Source organism: Chelonoidis abingdonii, chromosome 18 (genome assembly GCF_003597395.2).
Source record: "Chelonoidis abingdonii isolate Lonesome George chromosome 18, CheloAbing_2.0, whole genome shotgun sequence".
In the NCBI taxonomy this organism is placed as follows: Eukaryota; Metazoa; Chordata; order Testudines; family Testudinidae; genus Chelonoidis; species Chelonoidis abingdonii.
In genome coordinates, this window is record NC_133786.1 from 1,161,750 (window position 1) to 1,187,796 (window position 26,047).

The 26,047-nt window shown below is 49.3% G+C and overlaps 2 protein-coding genes and 1 non-coding gene across 11 annotated transcripts in view; 2 read left to right on the top strand and 1 right to left on the bottom strand.

Moving 5' to 3' along the window:
* LOC116817058 (uncharacterized) overlaps positions 1-26,047 on the top strand; it is a 270,462-nt gene that overhangs the window by 241,290 nt on the left and 3,125 nt on the right. Inside the window, exons 1-10 of one of the 9 annotated variants that reach the window (XM_032766841.2) lie at positions 5,422-5,839; positions 7,394-7,615; positions 8,253-8,275; positions 9,612-9,727; positions 10,028-10,060; positions 10,915-11,019; positions 13,376-13,464; positions 14,169-14,295; positions 20,413-21,383; positions 25,667-25,683. The exons of 1 other annotated variant lie outside the window; for it this stretch is intronic. In XM_032766841.2, coding sequence (XP_032622732.2) covers positions 5,654-5,839; positions 7,394-7,615; positions 8,253-8,275; positions 9,612-9,727; positions 10,028-10,060; positions 10,915-11,019; positions 13,376-13,464; positions 14,169-14,295; positions 20,413-21,383; positions 25,667-25,683 — 1,889 coding nt within the window. In that variant the 5' untranslated portion in view covers positions 5,422-5,653. Of the gene's footprint in view, positions 1-4,213; positions 4,300-5,421; positions 5,840-7,393; positions 7,616-8,252; positions 8,276-9,611; positions 9,728-10,027; positions 10,061-10,914; positions 11,020-13,375; positions 13,465-14,168; positions 14,296-20,412; positions 21,384-22,074; positions 22,197-25,666; positions 25,684-26,047 lie in introns of those variants that run through there. 7 more of the 9 variants (XM_032766917.2, XM_075073535.1, XM_075073534.1 and 4 more) reach the window with 7 other exon arrangements.
* The window catches only part of LOC116817142 (uncharacterized), a 327,071-nt gene that overhangs the window by 207,833 nt on the left and 93,191 nt on the right, over positions 1-26,047 (bottom strand).
* On the top strand, positions 24,787-24,858 carry TRNAE-UUC (transfer RNA glutamic acid (anticodon UUC)). Its single transcript has one exon. It is a non-coding gene; the product is annotated as a tRNA-Glu (tRNA).

Consider the following 26,047-nt stretch of genomic DNA (forward strand, 5'->3'; position numbering starts at 1 on the left):
TAGCCATACTGGGATAGACCATTGGTCCATCTAGCTCTGATTTTTGTTTTCCGACAGTAGCCAATGCCAGGTGCCCCAAAAGCCACTCCCCAAGGCACTACTGGGAGTTGAACCCAGGATCCCCTGTTTACGAAACAGGTGCATTAACTAGCTAAGCCCTGCTGCCTGCTGTTATTTAAAGCATCCTATCTGCCCACACCTGACTGTCTGCCAACCCCCACAGGGGCCTGACAAGCTTTGCTTGTGTTTGGGTTCTGTAAAGCAGAGGAGCAGGTGACGTTTTACTCCCAAGGTTTGTGTGAGTGATTCTTTGGACAGGTCTACACTACAAAATTTGGTGGGTGTAACTACATTACACAGGGATGTAAAAAATTCACACATCCCCGAGCAATGCATTTATATCAACTTAATCCTGATGCAGATAGCGCTGTGTGAACAGGAGGGCTTCTCCCATCAACATAGCTTGGGGAGGGGCTTGGTTAGTGAAGACCCGGAGAACAGGTGGCCCATGACTCTGGCACGTGGGGAGGCTGGGCATGAGTGCTGGAAGCTCCCTAGAAGCTAGTCGGCCTCTTGCTAGCTCCTCTCCTTCCGTGAGGCCTCCTTGCCTGCTTCTCGTGCCTCTACACCCTCTGCCCCAAGGTCTGCCCACCACCCACACCTCTCTGCCCCTCCCCTGAGACCTGCTCTGCCCACCACCCACACCTCTTTGTCCCCTGTCCTGTCCACCACCCACACCTCTCTGCCCCTCCTGTGACACCAGTCCTGCCTGCCACCCATGCCTCTCTGCCCCTCCCCTGCCCATCTCAGCCCAGCCCACCGCTTGCACCTCTCTGCCCCTCCCCTGAGACCTGTACTGCCCACGACCCATAGCTCTCTGTCCCCTCCCCTGAGACCTGCTCTGCCCACTACTCACACCTCTCTGACCTGCACTGCCCACCACCCACACCTCTCTGCCCCTCCCTTGACACCCATCCTGCCTGCCACCCACACCTCTCTGTCCCCTCCCCTGCCCAGCCCAGCCCAGCCCACCGCTTGCACCTCTCTGCCCCTCCCCTGAGACCCGTGGAGCCCACCTCTTTCTTCATGCTGCTGTCATTATTCCATAATACATCAGGGATGGAATAAAAAGCTGAGTTTACTCCAGGGTGAGCAAAGAAAGGAGCCACCAACTCCCTGGCAAAGCTCAGTGCCTCAGAGAAAACCTGCCCCTGCTATCGCAATCATTGATGTGCTAGGGATATGACGGGAAAGGGACTGTCTGAATTAAGGCAGGCCCCAGGGGATGGGGGCGCGGTGGGGGAAGCACTGGGGGCGGGCAGGGAAGTGACTCTCCACAAGCAGCCCCTCCTCAGCCCATCTCTTCCCCCCTGTGTCTGTGGATCCCAGCACTGCTGAACCTACTGACATTCCCGCCCCCGCCCCCCGCTCTGGCTCCCCTCAGGAGCAGCCGATCCAGCTCCAGGAGAGCACATGCCCCCTGGGAACGGGACAGGGGTCAAGTGTCCGAGCCAGAGCAGGAAGAGGGCAGCCCAGGAGTTCTCAGACTGGGGGTTACAGCCCCTCGTGGGGGAGGTGTGAGGTTATTGTGGGGGGGTCACAAACCACCCAGCTCTGCAGGCAGCAGAAGTGAGGGTGGCAATGGAGCAAAGTCTGCTGTGAAAAGTGATATTGACAAATGTCTTCACACCCCCAGTATTAAACAGTAACTATTTTAAACCCCTTTTCTGCTTATAACAATAATTCAATCAATGTGTGTTCTAGGCTGAATTTAAAAGTGGTGAGAAAAGTTAAACTCATTTTAAAGAATTGGGTTATAAATTAAGCATTTAAAATAATGTTAAATATGAAAAAATGTGTTTTGAATTGATGGGGGGGTTGCACTTGGTACCTTGCTTTGTGCAAGTGGTCACCAGTTCAAAAAGTTTGAGAACCACTGTGTTACACAGGGAAAGAGCAAAGAGAGACACTGAAACAGGCCTGCAGGGGAAATACACAGGGACAGGGGTTCCTAACTCACAAATCTTCCCTGCTCCATTTACTGCCCCATCCCTGGGCTGTATCTCCAGCGCCGAGGACATCACAGATCCCCCTCTTCGCCAAGGGTGCTTGCACAGGTAGTTCCTTCGTGCCAGGCCTCTGCCTCACTGAATAATTGCATAAATTCACTGGTGCTTCTCCCCTCCCTCTGCTTCTTTCTGTGACCCTTCTGCCAGTTGGAGTCAGCAGCAACATGGCCCAGGGTTCAATATCTTGAGGATCCTTTTTAACAACACAACACAGAACTCGCTTGAGCCCCCACCCAGTAACCTGGGACAATCCTACACCACCCCTGGGTGTCTCTAGAGGCAATACTTCCCCTCGCCAGCACCGAGTCTGAGGCTGCGTCTACACTACCAATGCCAACAATGGGTTCCGCTCGACGATTCACAGCAGTGCGGCCCGACACACGTTCCTTTTCAACCTTTGAGTCAGGAAACCCACAAAAACCTCTTCTTTTGTACTGGGGCAGGCAAAAATAAGGTGACACTAAATTATTCTGATTGCTAAAAGCAGGTTTAGGAGGCTGTGTATTTTTGGGAAAAAAATCCATACTGATCCTTCTAATTAGCAGCATGAGATAAAGAAAAGAACACGGACAAACCCTGTCAGTAATGGCTAATGTCCTAAATGGGAAATCAGCAGTACTTTGTAGCTAAGGGAGTGTACAGTCTGAATGTGTATGACCCGACCCCAGCCCCCACCCCCATATAGCAGTAGGACTTGGCACTCTCTGTGCATTGGTGTGATGGCTGAGTGGTTAACCAAGCAGTGACAATCCAAGGAGGTTCCCTGAGTCAGTTTCACTCCTGAGGAGATTCTGTACCAAAAAAATAAAAATTCTGTGCACAATGTTTTAAAATTCTGCAAATTTTATTTGCCAATAAATAAATGTGGAGGCTCCAGCCTGGTAGAGGGGAGCAGAGGCTCCTGGCTGCATAGAGGTAGGAGATCACCCTGCTGCCCCCTCTCTCCTCCAGGGAAACAGACTTGGTGGTGAGGCTGCACCTCTCTGCTGCCTACTCCAGGAGCCCCAAAAAGACTCCCCAGAACTGCTCATGAGGGGTGCATGACCACTCCTGTGGCTTCCCTATCAGAAAGTCAGATCAGCTGGCCCTGGGCAATTTGAAAGGGCCTGGGGGCTCCTGCCACTACTACCGGCAGCACAGTGGGGCTAAACTGGATTCCTACCCACCCTCGCTCTGCACGGTGCACCACTCCCAGAAGCATCTGGCACGTCCCTGCAGGGTGTGTCTCTCACACACTGCCCCTGTCCCAAGCGCCAACTCTGCCATTGGAACTGTGGCAATGGGAGCTGCAGGGGTGGTGCCTGTGGGCAGTGGCCCCAGGAGATCTCCCCAACCTCCTCCACGTAGAAGTTGCTGCCAGATGTGGATGTGGGTCACTTTCAGGAGCTGCCCAAGATAGGTACCACATCCCAACACTCTGTTCCAGCCCAGACCCTGCATGCACCCAAACTCCCTCCCAGAACCTGCCACTGCCTCCCCAGCCCAGAACCCTGCACCTCATGTACTTAAACTCCCACCCAGAGCCTTAGGCAGAGGTAGGGGGAGGGGCAGGACTTGGACCCCTTCTGGGCATCACCAAAAATTATATAAACCTGGCAACCCTGAGCTGGGGCCCCAGTCACTGCACATCTCTTGCCTTCCAGGAGGGGACTCTGTGGGCCAGGGCTTTATTCCTTCCTTTAATCAGTGTGGAAGGGTGAACAGGGACAGAATTTGTTCTTTGCAAAAGAAACAAGCAGGCAATTGGCTTATTGCCAGGGCTGTAAGAAAAGCCCAAGCTAGCAGAAGATGGTTTTGATCTATCGACCTCTGCATTATGGGCCTAGCACGCCCCCCCTGCTGGGTGGGGGAGGACTTCCTGCAGGATGCAGTCCCAGTGCAGCGCCCAAGCTGTGCCCATGGGATTGAGACGCTTTATAGGCAGGTGATTGACATGCGCTGGGTCAGCGCTGAACTGACACGTTCTCGCTGCATTCTCAGCCGCGGGCTCCTTTGCTGATGGTTCCGCAGCACCAGCCCCTGCCCCTGCTTCTCCCCTGGGGAGATCCAGCCCCTCTCCCGCCCCCTCCGGGCTGAGGCGGGTCTCCGCTTCCCCGCGTGTCCCAACCCCCCTGCGAGGGGCCCGGGGAGGACCCGCCCTTTCCGGCCCCCCCCCTTCTGTGCGGCAGCGGAGCCATGGCCGGGGCCGGGAGCGGGGTGAGAGGCTGCCTCCCATGAGCCGCGGGGCGAGGTGGGGCGGGCGGTGGGCGACAGCCTCTGGAGGGGGCCCGTCGCCCTGACGGGGGAGGGAGTCGCGCGAGGGGCTGCGGGGGCAGTGGCGAGGGGGGGGGACGAGGGACGGTGGGCGGAACTCAGCCGGGGTGCCGGGCGCGCTTCGGCCTGAGAGCGTCGGACCAGGCGGGCGGAGGGAGGAGGACCAGTGGGGGATGGGTGTCAAGCGGGTGAGGGCTGGGGTGAGTGGAGTTTGGGGTGGTGGGGCTAGGCTGGAGAGCGTCTGGCTGGGGGGAGCTGGGAGTTTGGTGTGGTGGGGGCGTAGGGTGGGTGTGGGGTTGGGTGTGGGGGGGCGGGGCTGGGGGCTGGAGTTTGGGGTGTGTGGGGGGTGGGTGGGGGGACTGAGTTTGGGGTGGTGGGGGGTTGGACTGGGGGGAGCTGGGTTTGGGTTGGTGGGGTAGTTGGCTGCTGGAGTTTGGGTGTGGGGGGTGGGACTGGGGGGAGCGGATTTGGGTGTGTGAGGGGGGTCAGGGTGTGGGATGCTGAGTTTGGTGTGTTGGGGGGTAGGTGTGGGGATGTGTGGGGCGTGGAGCTGGCGTTGGGTGTGTTGGGGGTAGATGTGGGGGCTGAGCTGGGTTGGGTGGTGGGGGTCAGGACTGGGTGTCTGGAGTTGGGGTGTGTGAGGGGGTAGGGGGGGGTGTGGGCGTGGGACTGGGATTTGGGTGGTTGGGGTAGGATGTGGGGGGATGTGGGCCGTGGGAGTTTGGGATGTGTTGGGGGTGGATGTGGGCTGTTGGGAGTTTGGTGGTGTTGGGGGGTAGGATGTGGGGAGTGGGAGTTTGGGGTGTGTTGGGGGGTCAGGACTGTGGGACTGCTGGGAGTTTGGGGTGTGGTGAGGGGGGTCAGGGCTGTGGGGGGACTGTGGGGCCGCTGGGAGTTTGGGATGTGTTGGGGTGTCAGGGCTGTGGGGGACTGTGGGGCTGCTGGGAGTTTGGGGTGCACTGGGGGGTCAGGGCTGTGGGGGACTGTGGGGCCGCTGGGAGCTGGGAGTTTGGGGTGTGTTGGGGGGGTCAGGGCTGTGGGGGGACTGTGGGGCTGCTGGGAGTTTGGGGTGCACTGGGGGGTCAGGGGATGTTTGGGGGGCTCCATTTTCAGATCTGGCCTTGTGGGAGCTTTGGGAGCTGGAGCTGGGGAAAGTGAGGGACTGTCTGAAGCTGGCTGCTTGGGATGTGGGTGAGGCCCCGGGGAGCTGGGCTGCAGCCCTGTCACTGCAGCCTGGAGCCCTGCATTTTCTCTGGAAAAGCTGCTCCCTGTTTCACCATCTCCTCTCACTCTGAGTCCCAGGGACCCTGCTCAGGCGTCTGCAGGGCAGGATGGGCCCTGAAATATGGCAGCTGGGAGGTTTGCAGCAGTTTCTAATCCTCCCTCCCCTGCTTCTTCCAGGAGGTACCACAAAAGGATCTGGCCCCTCTGGGAAAAGAGGGAGAAGCAGCCAAAGCCGAGGAGGAGCGGCAAAGCAAGGAGTTGCTGGTAGGTGCCCAGAGCCCCCTGCCACTGAGGTTTTCATAAGAATGAGCTGGTGAATGCAGGGCCCACCATTAAGTCTCAGCCAGGGACCCATCCCCACTGAAGCCCAGGGAGCCTGCAGGGTCAGACACAGGGGTGACATGATGCCCTCAGGATGCAGGAGTCTGCTGGGCAGGAGAGGGTCAGTCTGTGTTAGTCCAGAGCCCCTGGCCACAGGCTGTCTGGATGTCACAGTGACCAGGGATCCTTTCTAGCTCCTGGGGGGATGGGGAGGAAGGAGATGAAATGTGGGCTGCAGAGATGGAGGATTTGGCTCAGTGCAAGTTGATGAGGTTTTGGGGAGAAGTGTCCCTCCCGTTGGTGATGTACAGCTCACCCCAGCCCTGATCCCTCCTCCCTTCCTGGGATAAATGAACTTCCCATCTCTCACCGCAAGAGATCTCGTGTTCTGGTAAAGAACTCTGCCATCCGACCCGAGGCGCATTTATGATTTTCCCCAGTTACCGAGCTGGTGAATTTCAGTGTTGATAAATGCAAAGTAGTGCACATTGGAAAAATAATATCAAATACACACAAAATGATGGGGTCTAAATTAGCTGTTACCACTCAAGAAAGATTTTGGAGTCGCTGTGTATAGTTCTCTGGAAACATCCACTCAATGTGCAGCGGCAGTCAAAAAGCAAACAATGTTGGGAATCATTAGGAAAGGGATAAATAAGAAGACAGAAAATATCCTATTGCCTCTATATAAATCCATGGTACCTCCACATCTTGAATACTGTGTGCAGATCTGGTCACCTCATCTCCAAAAAAAAAAAAACAAAAAAAACATTGGAATTGGAAAAGGTTCAGAGAAGGCCAACAAAAATGAAGGGTCCGGAACAGCTTCCGTATGAGGAGAGATTAATAAGACTGAGGCTATGGTTACACGCCGCAGCTTTCAGCGACACGGCTGTGCCGCTACAGCCGTGCTGCTAACAGGTGCGCAGTGTAGCTGCTGTTTGTCGGCAGGAGAGACGTGCCAGTGTAGACAAAGCCTGAGACTGTTCAGCTTGGACAAGAGACGACTAAGGGGGATTATGAGAGAAGGCTAAAAAATCATGACTTGTGTGGTGCAAGTAAATAAGGAAGTGTTATTTACTCCTTCTCGTAACACAAGAACTAAGGGTCACCCAGTGAAATGAATAGGCAGCAGGTTTAAAACAAACAAAAGGAAGTATTTCTTCACACAACGGACAGTCAACCTGTGGAACTCCTTGCCAGAGGATGTTGTGAAGGCCAAGACACTAACAGGGTTTTAAAAAGAACTAGAGAAGTGCATGGAGGATAGGTCCAGTAGTGGCTATTAGCCAGGGTGGGCAGGGATGGTGTCCCTAGCCTCTGTTTGCTAGAAGCTGGGAATGGGCGGCAGGGGATGAATCACTTGATGATTCCCTGTTCTGTTCATTGCCTCTGGGGCACCTGGCGCTGGCCACTGTCAGAAGACAGGGTACTGGGCTAGATGGACCTTTGGTCTGACCCAATCTGGCCGTTCTTATGTTCTATGTTCCCCCTGTTACTGAGCCACCCTCTTTCTGTGGTTGCAGAAACAGACGGCAGCTGAGAGGCAGAAGATCGTCTGGGAGTGGAAGGAGCTGCGAGGGTTTCTGGAGGAGCAGGAGCAGCGGCTGCTGGCCCGGCTGGAAGAGCTAGAGAGAGCCATTGTCCAGAGAAGGGATGAGGGCGTCTGCAGCCTGTCCTGGGAGATTTCCCTGCTCAGTGACAGGGGAGGAGAAAAGGGGCAGCAGCCGCTGAGCCAACCCCTGCAGGTCAGGCTGTCATTTCAATGATCATACACAGCGTTTCTATGGGTGCTTCTGAGCCCTGGACCCCAAAGCACTTTCAGAGTGAGGTCAGGGGCATTATCCCTATGGGACAAATGGGGAAAGTGAGGCAGAGGGAGGGGCAGAGCCCTACCCAAGGTCACACAGTGAGTCTGACAGCGGCACCAGGGGTGGGTCCTGGGAGTCCTGGATGCTGCAGCCCCAGGACTTTCTCTCTTGGAAATGACTCTCTGCATTTGCACTTGGAGGGTGAAATGCCCTCCCCCAGCATACTGAGGTCCAGAGCCAGGCCCAAGGCCCCTTGCACTGCAGGTTAATGGGTTTAGTGGGGCCAGGGGTCTTCTGGATCTCTCAGCACTGGGTGAAATTTGATTCTCAGTGCAGAGAAATATCTTCTGTCTGTAAAGTGCCTGGGGAGAAGATTTCCAGAGTGGTGACCTGCCCACAGGGATTGCTGGGGCTGCGTAGGAGAAAGTCCCTGGTGTGTGGGGGCAGCTGCTCTGGGAATGTAAACCTGAAATTCCCCTACTGCCCGAGGCCTCAGTAGTGACCCCTGCAGAGCAGGAGGCCTCCCCACCCGGGACACCCCCACTGACAGCCTCTCCTTTCTCTCCCTTTTTAGGGTGCTGGGAGCACTGGGGGCAGGTAAGTCCTGGGCTCCATTTCACTCCCCCTCATGAGCCGTTAGGTTTGATAACTGCACTGAATAGGAAGCTGCCCCCTGCCCTTGGAGCGTGTGATTCTGGCTCCCCTAGTGGCTGACTCAGGTAGGAGAAGAGCCGGTTTCTGTCCGATCGCTAATGAGGTCACAGCAGGGCTGCTAGATACAGGGCCAATGGGACAGACCAGGCCTGTCTCCTGGACTGATGTGGCTGCGTCACGTATTCTGAGGGTGTAGAATCTCAGCTTTCACATTTGTTAAAGTGAGTTGCTGGCTGTCAGCACCTCCCCAGTGTAAGCGGAGACAGTGTTGCCTTGCTGGGGCTGCCAGCAGCCTGAAGCCGTAGCTCTGAGAGCGTGAACTCTCCTGTCACATGTTAATGTCATCGGGGTGTCAAGTGAAATAACAACACTTTGATGTCAACATTAAACATTCCCTGGCTGATCACTCAAGTAATGGAACGGGGAGGGGGCAGGAGTGAAGCCTTTGCAGGGTGGGAACAGGGGGTTGCTGCAGGGAGGGAAGAACAGAGGAGAGACACAACGACAAGGAAGCAAGAGAGAAATGGAGAAAGGAGGATGGGAAAGGCAGAGAAACACAGGGAAGAACCAGCAGGGCCCTACAGGGTGTCCGGGAAGGGGCTGTTTTCCTCCCGAGTGACAGTGAGTGTGACAGACAAAGACTTGGCAAAATACTAAGAACTAAAATTTTATTTTTGATACGAAGGGCAGATTCTCCCCTTGTTCCTTGTACGTGGGTGTCCCATGGAGAGCAGTGGGTGTTCTGCTGTGAATGGAGCAGGGCACAGATTCCCAACCTGATGCCCTGGGCCACTGACCGTAACGGACAGGGCAATGTGGCTCTCTCTGCAAATGAGCTGGACACCCCAGGGTTACTGCTTCAGCTGAAGGGCTTGAGGGTTTTGGTGGTTAAGGGCCCAGGTTCATTCCCTGCTGGAGCCCTGGGCTCTGTCTGTGGCCGCTGTCAGCATGTAGGACCTGCCCACTCTTTGGTCTGTGTCTCCTCCCTTTCCACATAATCCCAGTGCTGGTGGCCCTTCTTCCTGCAGTAAAACAGCATGGGGGGGCTCTGCCCCCCACAGAACCAGAGCGTCCCTGAGAAAACTCCTGAACAATGTCTCCGTTCCTTGCTCTAGTGTCTCCCCACTTCCCCTCTCTCTGGGGAGCACAGGGCTGAGGTGACTCACCCTGACATTGACTATCTCAGGCTACAAAGCTCAGATCAAGGTTTCGTGAAGTTTGGGGTTGCTGGGATCAGGGTCTGGGGATCAGGACTATTTCTCACCCCTCCTTTCCCCAGCAGGGAGGACGGGACATTTCGGAAGCCAAAGCCGTCGTTTGCGGAGCTGGAGAAGAGACTCAGCGATTTCTCTCTGCAAAGTGCCATGCTGCAGGAGGTGCTGCTGGGATTCAAAGGTGAATTGGAGTCTGGGGGTGGCGTCTCCTCTGGTTAGAGCGACCCTGGCCCTTGGGAGGAGGCAGGGACTCTAGTGATGTCACTGATCCTCGGCTCCATCTCACAGCCCAGCTCAGCGAGTTGCCCTTCCCCATGGAGCAGACCTGTGGGGCTGGCTCTGTCTGCAGCGGCTGTGTTATCGCCCTCTGATCTCTGTTACCATCTCGTAGTTAATAGCAGTTCCATTAATAAGCAATGGGGATTTCTCCATGAATGCGAGGGCCTGAATTCTCACCTCTCCCATCTTTTCCTTCCCCTAGAGATGCTGCGACGGGGGCTGGGAAGCGACACAGGTACGTGTCTGTCTCTGACTGGCCATGGGGAGATTTCAGACCAATAACCTTTAACGACAGGGGATCGCAGCCTCCAGCACCTGGAAGCTGTGTAACAATGGCAAGGGATGTTACTTGGTTCTTGCACCACTATATTTTCAACTGACTTGTCTCTTAAATATTTTAGCTCAACAATATCACATAAGCATTTAAAGTGTTTTGCATTTTTTTTTAGTACTCATTTTTTTTCCTTTGATTTCTTTAATTATTGCATTTTTAACTGACTGCATTAATTTTAATAATTTTATTTTGCAGTTTTATTTGCAGTAATATTAATGGTGTTTTTAATTAAGTTTGCGTAGTCTGATTTTAAAGCTTTTTTTAAAAGACCACTAGGTCTTTGACAACTTTTCCTGTGTTTGAGTGGCTGCTTGATACTTTTTAAAAAAAAATACAAAGGCTGAGTTTTTTTTAAACATATTTATTTGAAAGTTTGTTAGTATAGTTGGAGTTTTTTAAAAAAAATACACTTTTTTTGTTGTGACTCTAAATTGGTAATGTATTCACATTTTTAACCTATAATTATTTTAGTGCACTATTTACCTCTTGTGAGACAGGTTGTAGCTGATTTTTACACTTTAAATAAAACAGCTATTAGCATCTAATTTGGTTAAAACAGCAATTCAGTATATATGTATATTTGCATAAACTGCACTACTTTAAGAATGCAACATTTGTTTGGTTCTTTTAATTAACTTTTTGCTCCAAACTGTTTTTTATGCTTACATTATGCCTGACAGTAATTTATATTTCTTGGAATGATTTTATTCATTTAAGATAGAATCTTAATTTTTTTTCTCCCAATACATTTCTAGCCATCCCAATGATGATTAATTTCTGGGAAACATCCTCAGCAGAATTATTTGAAAGTGTTGCACCAGACAGTAAAGGCACAGAGGCAGTGGCTTGTGGGAAAGAGGGTAAGTTTCATTACTAATCCTGCTCTTTAAAAAGAGGGGTCTTTTTAGAAAACTTGTTTAACTTACAAGCACTGAGAGACTTTAAGGAAGTCACTAATCACGGGAGCAATGAGTCTCTTTGGAACATATTTTAACGGACAAGCCCTTAGAGCCTTTCTGAGAAACACGATAGAACTATGGTCAAAATGAAGTGCAAATTAATGAACGTGCATCATGAGGAGAAAGAGGAGGGAACACAAATTAAAATATAATGAAAACAAAGGCTCTCAGAAAGGAAATATATCAGTTTAGTAGCAGTGTTGCCATGTCAGGGGTGAGGTGGGAGATGATTTTCTCCCCCCTCCCCCATCTCTTTTCAAAAGTCCCAAAAGAAATAAAAGTAGGTGGCATAGTTAATTTTTTATTATTTTATCTACTAATTAAATCCATGTCCCTAAGGCCAAATTTGGCCTAAGTAACTTTGTTGTCACGTTTTCTTGTTTACCAAGCATAGAGCTTAGTACTGGCCCTGAACGACATTATTAGCCCCTTTTGTTTGGACTAATTTAATTTTTTGTCGTTGGTCATCTTGCATCTGTGCACGGCCTTCATGGCTGAAAAGAATTTAACCTACTTTTCATCAACTTGATGCTATAGGGTATTGTAAGAACTTATGAACTTTTGTCTTCTTTTTACAGTGAAGTAAGGCAGAGAGTTCAAAACGTGGGTGTTACTGGAATTAACAGTTTCCAGGGTTGGTCCATATATGCTATTGCACTGGGCTCATTCACGCTTTGTCCGGGTACCATGTAGCACTCTCTTTCCATGCATAGTCAATGCCGATACAAAAGAATGATCTAGGCTGGTGTTTCTCAGCTGGTTATTTGTGACCCCCAGGGGCTCAGGAAGGGCAGTCAGGAGGCTGTGAGATGTTGAGTGTTTCATTATGATTTAAAGCAAAGAAAATCTCACTCCCGCACTCCCCTGTTCATTGTGGTCAATGTTCTTTGTCACCCTCTTGAAATATACAAGTTATATATAGACTCAGCACGGACACATGTTGTATTCTTACTTTTATAGTAAATGTTCGGGGGTCAGAAAAGATTTGGCTTCCGATAAGTGGTACTTGCTTACTTATCTCAGCTGTGAAATAAGGCAGTTTGCAGCTGTGCACAGTAACCCTTTCATTGCCTGTATCCCAGCCAGCGAGACAAACCCCTGCAGTGGTTAGTAGAAATTGGGATGAAGCAGAAAGTTTTGATGCAAACCGGCATTGAGTGCTGTCAGCAATCGCAGGAGAGCAAAGGAACCCAGGGATCATTGGTCACTAAGTCTCCCAGGCAGAGGGAGGGGAAGGGGGGAAAGAGAAGACAGAAAAAGAAGGAGAAATAAGTGAGGGGTGGGAAGGTCACAAGCTCCCAAACCTGCGCACATCCAGTCACAGAGTCTTAAAGTCTAAGGCCAGAAGGGACCACTGGATCGTCTGGTCAGACCTCAGCTCTAGCACTGGCTGCCAACACTCCCCAGCACCCGCCCACTAAACCCAACAGCTGGAGTGAGACCAAAGTCTTGCAGCCCACAGGAGACTAGACTGTTACATGCCCCAGGCAGAGAATAGGAGGGACCGAGGTGCCCCAGTGCCCCAGACCCCTGCAGTGGCAGGGAAATGGTTAAGTGAGATATTTCTGGGTGATCCTAGTGAGTGCCCCACACCCCACGCTGCAGAGGAATATGGAAAAACTCCAGGTCACCTACAGCCTGACCCAGGGGGAAGATTTCTTCCCTATCCCACCTACAATAATCAGTTAGACTCTGAGCATGGGAGCACAAAGATAGAGAGAGAGAGAGAAAGAGAGATCCACCCTGGCCAATATCGTGTCTTCTTCTCTGGCCGTTCCTGAAGCTTCAGAGGAAAGAGAGGAAAAAACCCTATAAAAATACATAGGGGGGGCAAGTCCCTTCCTGACCCCTTGCAGTTGTGGCTGAAACCCTGAAGCATGAGGGTGAGGAACATAATACATAAAATGGAAGTGAGTCCCACTTCATGGTCTACTATTTGTCTCTATTGACCAAGCCTTCCAGCTATCACCAGCAAACTTCATTTAATTTACTGCACTTACACTGGGCAGACTTTGTCTTGTCCCTGCCTCTGCCTGGTCCCCACCATTGGGGGAGTTGCTCTCAGGGTTTTAAAACTAGCACAGTGGGTTTAGCACTGGTGGAAGGGGTTGGGTCTGGACTGTGATAGTGATGGAATGTTTTCCCAGCATGTGAGTCAGAAACATCTTGTGCAGGGAAAGGGCGGGGAAAGATCATGATGTGACAGGAACTAAAGGTCTTTCTGAAAGCTTCCCTGTCACCCTTCTCACCCTGACAGGCGGCAGAGTAACGCCCACCTTTGGCTCCAGATTGTTCCAGCCTCCCAGGGGACAGGAAAGGGAACTGGCGGTAGTGGAGCCAGTCCAGGTACGGATTATTGTGGGGTTGCTAGAGGGTTCCTGCTGGAGGGAGAGGGGCAGGAAATACTGGGGGCCTGGGATCTTTGAGGGAGCTCAGTGTGGAGGTGGGATGAAGGCAGGAAATACCCAGGGTGGAGAAAGGGAGAGGGACAAGGCATGTGACAAACTTGCTGGGAATTGTTTAACCCAAGTCCTGGATTCTGGGAACAGACCCATGGGGTTTGGGGGAGGAAATTATCCTATTTGTAGAATGGGGCTGGTGGGGGAACCCTGGACAGCACTGGGGAAATGTATCAGATTCCCAGTGCAAGAACATGAACCTACTGGCCAGAGGCTGCTAGGAGATTCGAAGGAGGGGTGGGAGGTTACCCACCAGTGGGGCCTAGAGTAGATAACCCCTCCCCTTCGTTCCAGCTGCAGGCAATGGGAAGGCTGTTGGGATTCCTGCTGGGGGCCCCATCCCCCACATCAGCCTCTGGCTTGTAGGTGTGTGATGGATGAGAAGACCCTTCCCCCTCTGTCTGCTGGGGAGTGAGGAGATCTCTATCTCCCCTCCTGTTTTGCCTCCTGGCTGCTCTGAGCAGGGTGGGGGTGGGACCCTGCTGACTGTGAGCCTGCCAGAGCTTCCATTTGGTTGGATCCTTTCCCCCATGAGTAGTGGAGCTGTGAGTGGGGCAGCAGGTTGTGAGTAGGGGGCTCTTGCTCTTTCAGGGGCCAGTGACCTTCGAGGAGGTGGCTGTGTATTTCACCAGGGAAGAGTGGGCTCTGCTGGACCCCCGTCAAAGAGCCCTCTGCAGAGACGTCATGCAGGAGAACTATGAGAATGTGACCTCGCTGGGTAAGGATTCCTGTCCCCTCCGTTCTTAGAAGGGGAAATGAAGAGTTAAGGTTCACGCCACCCCCACAATGCCACCTCTGCTCTGCCCTGTCTCAGCAACAGCCCACTGAGTGTATTGAAATGGGGCAGACTAGGTCCCTCAGGGTTCACATGCACCTTCCTTCATATCACAGTCACAGCTTTGCCAAGCTGCTCCAACTCCTCCCGCCACCATCCAGTTACAACTACAGCTGACCCAGTGCACACGGCTGGAGGCATGTGGAGAAATGCTGGGATTCCCATCTGTGAACACAACACAAACAATGGCACATTCCTAGTCCTTCATAGCTATTGTAGAATCATAGATTTTATGGCCAGAAAGGGCTATTAGGTCATCTAGTCTGACCTCCTGTATAACACAAGTCATAGAATTTCATCCAGTTACTGCTGTACTGAGCTGAATACCTTGTGTTGGACTAAATCCTCCCCCAGAAAGCCATCCGCTCTGACTTGAAGACTTCAAGAAATGGAGAAACCTCTACTTCCTTTGTTAGTTTAACCTTTGCACCAGCCTTACTGAGCCATTCCCAGTGGCTAGTGCCAGCTGCAGGGCTGGGGCAGAGTTAAGGTTGCGTTTTAGGGGTGGTGTGTATATTAACTCTTCCTTTTCTGGTTTTCAGAGGTTTAAGTTTAGCCACCACCCACCTAATGGAAAGGCATGCAGCACAACTGGGCAACCTATACTTGGTATTTGTGAGGTTATGGGCATTTAATTTCCTTATTTTTCTAATAGACTTTTTCAGCACTCTGTGTCTGCATGAGAGATTTTCCCAGCATAATTATATCATTTAAGGATGTGGTTTTTTGCATCACTAACAAACAGAACTATGCTGACAAAACTTTGCAGCTCAGAAGAGGCCAGAGTCTGCAAGTGGATTTTAAAACACTTTAAAATAATTCTCTCAGCCCTGAAATTTTGGAATCGGGGAAACGTCTAAGAGGAACTCCTTCAGAATGCAAACAAAATGCACAATACACCTAGTCTGAAAGTTAATAGTGGTACGGCTCCTACTCAGATGAATGGGTGTAGGTCAGAGACAGTGACCAAAGCATGTCCTCTTGACGCAACCAACCAATGACTGTGGGAGCAGTGTGAGGTTCCTGTTCAGGAGTTCTTGTGGGGTAGGGGGAAAGGAGAGCAGGGAGCGTGGGAGGGGAGAAGATGATGGGGGAGCTAGTACTTGTGGGGTGCCACAAGGTAGGGAAGGCTGAGTGTAGTGGGAGGAGAGGGATAGGGATGTAGCAGACTAGAGGGAAGCAGGGAGGGATGGTACCATGGAAGTAAGAGGAGGTGAGGAATCAGAAACTGAACCTCCTGGGAACAGGCAGTGTGGTGGTTTAGGGGAGTGGAGCCTGGGAATGGAGAAAAGGGGTGGAGGTCCCAGCAGTCGTGGTGTTGGAGCGGGGGGATTGGGTAGGAGATGTGGGATACTTGGAAGTGGAAAAGACTGAGGATAGTAGGAAGGGGATGGGGAGTGCTTGCTCCAAGGAGCAGGAAGGATCTGGTGGCAGCGGGAACGGAAAGTTTCAGAGAGGCAGATATTTGGGGCCCTCCACTGAGAATGCTTTTGCCATAGTCTCTGATGACCTCTCCCTAAGCAAAGCTCAGAACCAGTGCTCCACCCTTATTCTTCTTGACCCGTCAGTCGCTTTTAATACCACTGACCACGATCGTCTTCTGGACATCTTGTCTTCTTCCTGGTTCTCCTCCTACCTCTGTAACCACTTCTTCAGCGTGTCCTTAGGAAGATCGTCCTCACCCCCACTCCACTTTTCTGTGGGGATTCTACAGGGCTCAGTCCTTGGTCACTTCCTCTGCACTTTATCTCTGGGAAATCTCACCCTCAAACACAAATTCAGCTACTGTCCGTATGCTGATGAATCACAGATCTATCTCTCTACTCCAGACTTGTCTTCTTCTGTCCAAATTGAAACCTCCACCTCCCTCTGATGACTCCTCGTGAATGGCCGGCCATCAATTCAAGCTCAACAGCTGAAATGTTGATAACAGAGCTCTTAATCCCCCAAACCAGCCCCCCACCTCCTTTCTTGCTGTTCAGCCCAGAATTAGCTGATGAAATCTCAGAGCCTCCGGCAATATTTGCAAACTCAGATGACAGGAGAGGTCCTAGAAGACTGGAGAAGGGTTAACACAGTGCCCATCTTTACAAAGGGGAAAAAGGAGAAGCTGGAGCCTAGTCAGCCTGACCTCGGTACCAGAGAAGCTACTAGAGCAATGTAAAATACATTCAATTTGCAAATACCCAGAGGATGAAGGGGTAATTGGTAGCAGGCAGCATGGATTTACTAAGAATATAGCATGACAAACCAGCCTGATATCCTCCTTTGATAGGGTAACTGGTTTGGTGGCTAAAATAAACCTGGACTTCAAAAAGGCGTTTGACACAGTCCCATGAGTAAGCTGGAGAAATGCAGGCTTAACAGAACTCCCATTAAGTGGATATATAATTGGTTACACAACCACAAGCAAAGAATAACTATTATTGGAATGATGTCAGATTGGAGGGATTTCTCAAATGGGGTTTCACAGGGATCTGTTTTGGGTCTGCTGCTATTTAACATCTTCATTAATGACCTGGATGTAGGAATAGAGAGCATACTGATCAAATTTGCAGATGACACTAAGCTGGTGGGGGTTGTCAACACTTTGGAGGATAGAGCAAAACTTGAAAGGGATTGTGATAAATTGGTGACCTGGGCTATAGACGCCAATTACATTCAACAAAGACAAGTGTAAGGTGCTACACTTGGAGAAGAAAAGCCCAATGCACAAATATGGAATGGAGGGTAACTGGTATGGCAGCAGCACTGCTGAGAAGGATCTGGGAGTTGTGGTGGATCACAATCTCAACATGAAGTCAACAGTGTGATGGTAATGCAAAAAGAAGCAAATGCATTAAGAGAAGCATAGCATGCAAATCACGGGTGGTGATAGTACTGCTCTACTCAGCACTGGTTAGGCCTCAGGGCGAGTCCTGGGTCCAGTTTTGGTCACCAGTGACTAGACAGGATGTAGAGAAACTGGAAAGAATCCAGAGGCAAGTGACAAAGATGATCAAAGGGGTGGAACGCAAACCAGTGAGCAAAGGCTGATGGAACTGGATGTGTTTAGTTTGGAAATGAGTTAATGGGGGGGATATAACAGCGATCTTCAAATATGCAATAGGCTGTGTGAGCGTGTGTGGCCGTCCCTCCTGATCTGTTTCAGGACAGAGCTGCAAAGTCTTCAAGCCCAGGCCCTCAGGCAGGGTGGGGCAGCAAACAATTAGGGGCTTTGCCCAGGGCAAGCACCAAACAGTCTAGCGTCCTTGCTCAGCGGCCGGTCAACCAAAACAGGCCTCCTGGCCAAGGGTGGAGGGGCAGGAGGTAGGGGGACCCTGGCCCACCTGGGTCCTAACAGTGGCAGTGTAATCCGCCACTGGATCGGGGGGATCCACCCACAACACCCTTACTTAGTGTCAGGCCAACACTCAGCCAGACGATGGTCTAGTTTCCCTGGGCTACTTCCTACAATCCCCAGGGTTTGGTACCTCTGGCCTCCATTTCCCCGGGTCGATGGTCTGTGGCAGTCCCATCAGCTCATTGGCACCTCGACTGGCTGGTGACCCCGGGAGCTTTGACCAGTCCTCTGGTGGCAGCCCTAGTGGGTCCTCAGTGTCCTACTCTGGCAGCGGGTGATAAGCATCTGTCTCCCTCAGCAGCTCCAGCCCAACTGAGCTGCAGGGCCCCCTCTTGTACTTCTGCTTCCTGTCCTGCCCTTCATCTTCCAGAGGGGTGGAGGTGGTTTTCCTGGCTCTGTAGCCCAATGGGCAGGTTGTGGTCCCCGCTGGTCTTCCCCGCTACAGGCTGCCATACAAAGGATGGGGAACAGTTCTTCTCTCTTGTCACAGAGGGCAGGACAAGAAACAGGGGCTTCAAACTACAGCACAGCAGACTTAGATTAAATCTCAGGAACAACTTCCTAACTGGAATAACAGTAGGACAATGGAACAGACGTCTAGGGCGGTGGTGGAAGGTTATTCACTGGAGGTTTTCAAAAGGAGGCTGGTTTAGTCACAGCAAATCCTGCACCTTGGCAGGGGGTTAGACTAGATGACTTTTGTGGTCCCTTTTAACTCTGTAGTTCTAAGGGGAACCAGGGTTTGCCCTTGGAAAATACTAAAGCGAGTGTGTCACTCATTAAGGGTATGTCTGCACTGCGTCTGGCAGCTGCCTCCCAGCCAGAGTCCATGCTGACTCACTACAAATAACAGCGTAGGTGCTGTTGGTTGGGTTGTAGCTTGGGTTCTAAAGCCAGGGGTTGAGGGGGTGGGTGGGATGGATGGTCTGAACTCCAAGCGGAGCCCAAACATCAAAGCAATGTATCCACAGCCATTTTTAATGCACTACTGTGAGACTCAGCCTGGAACGCAGCTGACTTCCTGATGCACTGTAGACATACCCTAAAGAGGGCGGTCCCAAGGGAAACTGTATGAAAGTTGGGTCGCCTAACTCCCTGTAAATCCATGACCCAGCCCTCTCCCTTGGGACCCTGTCACCGAGCCTTAGTGGGTCACAACTGAGGATGCCAAATTCAGGACGAACTGCTGAGAAATAGGGCAAACACAACCCAAAACTGGTGGTTATTCTTTTATAAGTTTCAGTGTAGCAGCCGTGTTAGTCTGTATCCGCAAAAAGAACAGGAGTACTTGTGGTATCTAAGAGACTGACACATTTATTTGAGCATAAGCATGCATGTGATAAACCCATGAAAGCTTATGTTCAGATAAATGTGTTAGTCTCTAAGGTGCCACAAGTACTCCTTTTATAAGATAGACCAAACCAGCCAGAAAAGTGAACTCCTGTTTCACCACACTGGCTAACAAGAAAACATAATGGGAGCTTTCTCAGGCATTCCAGTTCTTATATCACTACCAGAAACACTGGATTCAGAGATGAGTGGTTCTTTACAGTTCCTGTTCAAAATGTTGTGTGTAAATTAATTCTGTTTTGTGTCATTAAATAATAGTTTCTTCTGATCCCAAAGGGCTAGCCACTCCCAGGTCAATATTAGCATACGCATTCAATCACACACTGTCCCGCCAGTCGATGTTATATTTACCAGTCCAGAGTCCAGATCAACCTAGTGGCCAGCTAGGTTGATCATGGGTAGGAGGAGCTGGGTTCCGTTGGTCATGACATGATGCTCTGTGGAAGTCTTGGCAGGATGAACCCAAAGTTTCATGGCAAGGCACTGTGTTTTTATAGGAATTTTCCTTCATTGGGACCAATCAGTTTTGCACCGTTGTGCTGTAATCAATTGTTGTTTGACGAGTGCTTGGTTTCTTAAATTGTCCTTTTCATCCTTTATCTTGTTCCTTCATCTAGTTCCTCAGGGAGTTCTCCGAGGCTGGTTTAGATCCCAGCTATATTGTCCCCAGTGATAGGTTCCTGTCTCATCTTTAGAATCTTCAGTCTGCCCTCCTCTGACATTTCAGTAGGGTGTGTTGCAGCCTCCTGGTGCCCTTGCATCTGTCTCCGGTTCCTCCCTCGTACATCTGGTTCAGCGATGACCTTCACACTTACCTCTTAACACAACATTCCTCATTCACGCACAAAACAGAATTAATTTGCACACAACATTTTGAACAGAAACATCAAATTGCAATGCAAAAGAAAGCCACCATGGTATTCTTTTACTTATTTTAAAATGCTAAACCTGCAACAAATTGGTGACCCTCAAAGGTCTGTTACTGCCTTGAAATCAGTCCAGACACAGGTTCTGGCTGATGTTATCTCTACCCATTGGCCCATTTGGCCATTCCTTTCTGTTATTCAAAAAGGGTGGCTGGCAGGATGTGCTCAGATCATACACCAATACGCTTAATGCACACTTCATAATTTTTTGTTATCCTCCATTCTAACTTATATAAAATACAAACAAAATCCTACCACTACATTTGAGGGAAGAGCTTGGGGGAGTTCAGTTCCTGGATTTTATTTGACCTCTCTCCAGCACTTGTTTTGGTTTGGCCTTCCCCTTTCCATCCCTGTCTGAGGTTTCTGTCTCTATCACAGCAGGTGATGCAATGGTGTGTGAGAAAGAGGAGCAGAATTCTCAGCAGGGAAATATTGAGCAAGTGGATAAACACAGAGAATTATCACAAAGATCGAAAACGAATGTGTCCAGGAGTCATGAGCAGGGAAAATCCTGTGAGATTCAGCACAGACCAGAAAAAGAGCAGGGAAACCAGCCAGGGGAGAAAATGTTTAAATGTATTTCCTGTTGGGGAACTCAGACAGACCTCAAGGAAACCACAAAACAGCAGGAAATCTTCAGGGGAAAGAGAAAAAATACACACACTGAGTGTGGGAAAAACTTATGTGACTACTCAACCCATATAAAGCATCAGAGAATCCACACAGGGGAGAGGCCCTATGAATGCAATGAATGTGGAAAACGCTTCACTAAGAGCTCAGGCCTTTCTGAACATCAGAGAATCCACACGGGGGAGAGGCCCTATGAATGCAGTGAATGTGGAAAACGCTTCACTAAGAGCTCAGCCCTTTCTGAACATCGAAGAATCCACACAGGGGAGAGGCCCTATAAATGCCAGGAGTGTGGAAAATGCTTCCTTAGCAGCTCAGCCCTTTCTAAACATCAGAGAATCCACACAGGGGAGAGGCCATATGAATGCAGTGAATGTGGAAAATGCTTCCTTAGCAGCTCAGCCCTTTCTGAACATGAGAGAATCCACACAGGCGAGAGGCCCTATGAATGCTCTGAGTGTCGGAAAACCTTCAGTCGCCGCTCAAACTTTATTACCCATCAGCGAATCCACACAGGGGAGAGGCCCTATAAATGCTGTGTGTGTGGAAAATACTTCACTCGCAGATCAGGTCTTTCTGAACATCAGAGAATCCACACCGGGGAGAGGCCCTTTGAATGCTGTGAGTGTGGAAAATGCTTCACTAACACCTCGGCACTTTCTAAACATCAGAGAATCCACACAGGGAGTGGCCCTGTGAATGCCGTGAGTGTAGGAAAAGTTTCTCTTGGCACTCAGCCCATGTGAGCCATCAGAATCTGCAAGGGAGATCAACACCATAAAAACCTCTAGGGCTATCAGTACTTTTTTTCTTTAATATTTTTTCCTGATTCCAACATAGTAACTTTTAAAGCTGCTTGAACTATTTGCAGCACCGTTATCCCTCAGCTTGTCCAGTTGAGTGGCCCATTTTTGCCTTTTTCAGTTTGCCCTGTTTTGAGGTGGGCCCATTTGTCCTTTCTATCAATTCCATTCTCTCATGAGTAATTCAAGTGTGCCCTTCCTATCAGGAACCAGGGAGCATCACATTTATACCATTCCTCCTATTGCAAAGTTATTGTTAGAGTCACAAATGATACAGATTGTATCATTGCCAATTGTTGTCACATTGCTCTGGGTTGTGCTGAAGAGCAGTTTTATTGGAAACTTTTCTAATTATATGTAAATGAAGAGGAGCAGGAGCAGGAAAAAAAGTGTCATTTCAGTCTCTGTGACACCGGAAGGATACAGGGCGACTCAGAGATTCCCTCGTTCTCCATCACTGCAGAACTGTTACCTTTTGTCTGAGCCAGGCAGAGTTTATCGTCATCACATTCTATCCATCCACTTCTCAAAGTGTCCCGTGATGAAGCATTCTCCGTTGTCTGTGCTTGGACATGATGGTTTGACTTTAATCCTATATCAGAGTCACTGTGACTGGAGATGAAAGTGTCAAAGACCTGGAAGGTGAATTCAAGTGGATCCCAAACACAGTGTGATCATTGGGAGTTTAAATCCCAGGTTGCATCTATTGGTAAAGCCGCTTCTTACAAGGTAGCTGTTTTGTCCTCCATTATGAGGATGCTAGGATACTAAACATGTTGTAAATAACGTAACTGACTATTGAGACAGTGCTGAGTGAAGCAGGTTTGAATGGATCAGAGGAGAATCTGATGGGAGAATCTCTTGCCCTGATTCCCAATAATCAGATGTAGCCTGCTCTGGAATTTCACTTGACACTTCCATTGTCAAGTATTCTGTCTCTCTGTGATGCGGGTTTCTATCTTTCCTGAAGGCTGTTTGTTCACCCCGCTGGATAATAGTTCAGTTTGATAGGATGTAGCTCAGATTTATTGGAGAACTTAAGATAAATGACCATTTACTAAAGTCATCATTTCTCATTTCAGCTTTGCTTCCTCCCCCCCCCCCCCCCATGACGACATGGAGAAAATTCAAGTGCAGTTCTGTCAACAGGGGAGAACTCTCCAATTTACTGGGCAGCTAACAAAGACACAGCAGTGACTTAAAATCTCCACTCAGAAATGGTGAACAGCAGCAGGACCCGAACTAACTGCATATAATCACAGTGTAGTTCAGTTGTTGAAGTCAATAGTATCTCAGCTTATCTGGGGATAGAATTCCACATTAGATGATTTTGAACTAGGCAAAATGCCCATGTATTTGGTTACCAAATGATTTGTAGCCCAGGCCCTACAAAAGATCTCTCCTAGCTAATCCTATGTTATGGGGAATGCTGCCCTTCTTGACACAGATGTTGAGGAAATAGAAGTGGGTTTTTGTTGAATTTATCCTTTGTAGGTGTTGAAAATGTGTATAAAATCAGTGTTGGAAATCTAATAGCTGCAGAAAAATAGCTATTTTTGAATAGAATCTCCAGCTCTGGTAACAAACAAAGATTATGATCCAGCCCTGTATCCAGTCCCTGGCCTGGAACTGTGCCACCAAATTAAAGAGCTGGACATGTTTTGGGAAGCCATTGCTTACTAACACAGCTGAAATTTTGAGTGTTTTTTTAAAAGGTTTCTACTTCGGAGAATTGTAAATTTACGTAACCAAGGCCAAGGATTTGGAAAGAACTAGGGTGGAAAGAGCACACACTCAGTTCTTGGTTTCCACCCCAGTAAAGGAAGCTATGATGACCAATGGCCCAAGGAAAATTGTTTGTTTAACTCCACTTACTAGTTCAGTGTCACTGGTTATAGTTCCAAAGGTCAGCCAAGGTTAGATTGAGAACAGTAACTAGGAGTCTGGACTCAAAAATCTACATGGCAGCTTAAAAATCATGAGATGTTTAAAAATGCTTCCTTTGGGGGTAAAGTTATTACTTCCTTGGTTTTTCTTTGACTCTTGGGCCATGTTTTCTGCCTGAACTTGAAGGCGAAAAATGGACTTTTTAAAATAAACAAATGAAAGGGGAGATTTTTGTATCCTTATTAGGCTCCTAGATTGGGGCCTTATTGTGTTGGGCACTGCAGATCCCCATCCAAGAGTGGGTGTCCCAGTTGTGCCAAGCACTGCAGAGACCCCGACCGAGGGTGCGGGCCCTGATTCTGCCAGGTGTTATACAACTCAGAGTGAGAGAGAGAGAGAGTCCTTGCTGCCAACAGCTCACAGGTGAAATAGACAAAGTGTGGGAGGGCAGTTCCCATTTTACAGATAGGGAAACTGAGGTTCGAAGATGTGATGTAATTTGTCCATATTTTCACAGAAAATAATGAGACCAAACTGGGAACTGAATCCAAATTTTCTGAATCACAGCCTGGCCTTTAACCACAAGCAAAGCATTGTTGATTGCATGGCAGAGGCCTCAATGGAAATTTTCAGAATCTCTGTCATTGGAGGATTTTAAGAAGGAGTTATACAAACATCTGTCAGGGATGGCCTAGGGATATTTGGTCCTGACTCTCGGGATCCCTCCCTGCTCCACCTTTCTATATGATTCAATGGATCATCCTATTTATAATGACCAAACTTTTCTCTCTGGAATTATCCATTAAACGGTTATTATCCCCCCTCTGTTGCCTGGGGCAGAATGGAAGAGGAGAAAAACCTGTCTCAACAGAGGATGCAAACGTCAGTTTGTTCTGTCTTCATGTTTTACTGAAGCTTACAGGGAGGAAGACACATGACCTGCCTAAGATGATAGAGAGGACAGAGAGTTTATTTCATTTTGGGCTGTGAATATAAGCGGAAGAGTAGCTGTTACTACCACCCAATGTGGGGCTTTAATGCACAATCATGGGATTTAAAGTGTTATGTGCTACCAACTGAGCTAGCCAGGTTTGAGTCTGTTCAGCTGCCCAGTTTCTATGTAGAAGGAGCCCTGAAGGTGTTTATTTGCGAGCTGAGGTTCCCTTTCTAACATTCACCTTCTGTCCTGGTTATGTCTCCAGTGAGCAAACCGGAGCTTTTACAAGGCTGGTTAAATGCTGCTTTCTAGACCAGAGAGCTGGGGTTGATTTAACTTGCTGTCGCCATCAGCTGGTCAGAGTAACGAGGGTGGAATTTAGGATTCTCCTACCAGGGGAAGGTGCTGTTGGACTCATCTACTGGGGGAGAGTCTGAAAAAGAAAGTAGCCTAAGGAAGTGTAGCATAAGCAAGATGAAAAGTAACATCATCATTTCCCTGATGGTCTAGTGGTTAGGATTTGGCACTTTCACTGCTACGGCCTGGGTTCAATTCCCAGTTAGGGAAAAGTGACTTTACATCAGAAAACCTTCAATTATTTTTCACTTCCAATTTAAACAAATCCATGTTTTTTCCTAGTTCCCCCTTCTTCTACATGATGTTGGGAAGGGCTTTGGAGACCATATAAAAATTAAAGCTTCCCACTAACTAATGACAGAATATGGACAAGTTTCCCCTGTGCACCTGGAAGTCCAGGCTGCATGCCCTTTTACACAAATAGATGTGCAAATTGTCCCCCCCCCCCTTGCTAGGTAGCCTAACCAACATTATAATAACAATAATAGACGTTCAGGTTGACCCACGGTGAATATTTTTTTCCCAATTTTCTTGCTGAAAAAAAATCAAAAAATCATTTTGGGTTAATCAAAATATTTCAGCAAATAAAATATTCAGCCAAACACTTTCATCCCACTCTTTGGAAGTAACGATCCTGGAGAAACTGATCATTAGCCTTCCCCATTCCTGAGGTCTAGCTGCTGAAGTGTTCTAAGCATGGACAATGGGCCTTTCACCTGTTGCCCACTGGTTACTACCTTGCTCTGATGAAAGGGATTGTGATTTAGTGGCAGACCTACTTCTATCCCTCTGCCCAACTAGGGATGTTTGCTACATTGCATGTAAAAATACAATAAATGCATTTTGTTGGTATTTAAACCTGAGATCAAGATGAAACATTGTGATTGTAAGTCAGTGAGAAAATCTCTGCTGAGTTCTACAGAAGGAAGGTTTTCTCATCAGGCTCTCACACAAGATAAAAGTTCTGAGAGTTGAGTTGGCAGCTGAGTTCTTAGAGCTTCCACTTCCAGACACAGAGGCCAGAGTTTTCAGAAGGTCTCACACTCACCCCTAGGGCCAGATTTTCAGAAGAACTCAGCTGCCATTTGGGCAACAAAAATGTTGGCCAGGTTTTCAGAAAGGCTGAACACACTGAGGGCTGAGCTATTTTGAAAACAAGTTGGTAGCAGTTTTTAACTCAATAATGAGAAATGCTGCAAGAGCCCTTCCAATTTGCCCATCTCACAAGGAGACGAAACATAGTCAAATCTCCCAACCAACAAAGCTCACATCTACTCCCCTTTTCCATGGATATTTGCCTGACAGCTCCCAGGGACCCATTCAACAAGACAAGAAATCCAAATTCAGTAAAGTCAAGGGAAGGTTTTTCACTGCAGGTTTCTCTGACTGGGAAGGGTCA